This window comes from Mus pahari, chromosome 13 (assembly GCF_900095145.1).
Source record: "Mus pahari chromosome 13, PAHARI_EIJ_v1.1, whole genome shotgun sequence".
Taxonomy (NCBI): Eukaryota; Metazoa; Chordata; class Mammalia; order Rodentia; family Muridae; genus Mus; species Mus pahari.
This window is the reverse complement of record NC_034602.1, coordinates 81,218,550-81,219,572: the sequence shown is the minus strand read 5'-3', so window position 1 is coordinate 81,219,572 and position 1,023 is coordinate 81,218,550. Positions and strand designations below refer to the sequence as shown.

The following is a 1,023-nucleotide window of genomic DNA, read 5'->3' as shown; positions in this document are numbered from 1 at the left end:
CTAGCTGTTATTATACACTGGCCACTAGCTGTTATTATACACTGGCCACTAGCTGTTATTATACACTGGCCACTAGCTGTTATTATATACTGGCCACTAGCTGTTATTATATACTGGCCACTAGCTGTTATTATACATTGGCCACTAGCTGTTAGCAGGGAGATGCTTCAGTGCTTGGCTTTAGAAATGCCTGAATTTTTCTGTAGTTGAGCACCTTTACAGTTTTAGTTTTATGTTTTAAAAGTTTATTTGCTTGCATTTTATATGTATAGATGTTTGTCTGCAGGGTGTATGTATGAACCGTGTGCATGCAGTACTCACAGAGTCCGAAAGAGGGCATCAGATTCCCTGGAACTGGAGTTATAGGTGGTCGTCAGCTGCCATGTGAGTGCTGAGGATTAAACCCTGGTCCTCTGCAGGAGCAGCCAGTCTTCTTAACCGCAGGGCCATCTCCCCGGCTTTAGAGTTTTAGATGGGAGTGGCTTTTGCCAAACATTTAAGTAAGTTAAAGGTAAAATTTGACTTTTCTTGATACATAATTTCAACCAGTTTTCCAGTTTTAAGAGACAAAACATTTTCCCATTTTTGTGTTGAGCTGGAAGACAGATTTGTTTCACACACACACACACACACACACACACACACACACATGCACACACACATATGTACATACACACATATATACATACACACACACACATATATATATATACATATAATATATAAACAATGAATTAATAACACATAACCCTTGGGAAATTATTGTTTATAGGATCTATATTTTTATGGTTTCATATTTCTCTATATATAGCTAGATTAATTTGTATGTGTGTGGTTTTTTTTCAGAGCAATGAATTACATGAGAAACAAAAATTTTACTTAAGACAGTCAGTCATTGATTTGCAAACAAAACTTCAAGAAATGCAAATGGAGAGAGATGCGATGGCTGACATCAGGTTGGGGTTTATTACCTGAACAACTCCTCTTCCTCCTCCTCCTCCTCCTCCTCCTCCTCCTCCTCCT

The 1,023-nt window shown here is 38.2% G+C and overlaps 1 protein-coding gene across 1 annotated transcript in view; it reads left to right on the top strand.

Annotated features, from left to right (window-relative positions):
* Positions 1-1,023, top strand: part of Ccdc158 (coiled-coil domain containing 158) — a 53,745-nt gene that overhangs the window by 5,642 nt on the left and 47,080 nt on the right. The window contains exon 3 of the mRNA XM_021210336.1: positions 847-956. Coding sequence (XP_021065995.1) covers positions 847-956 — 110 coding nt within the window. The remainder of the gene's footprint in view (positions 1-846; positions 957-1,023) is intronic.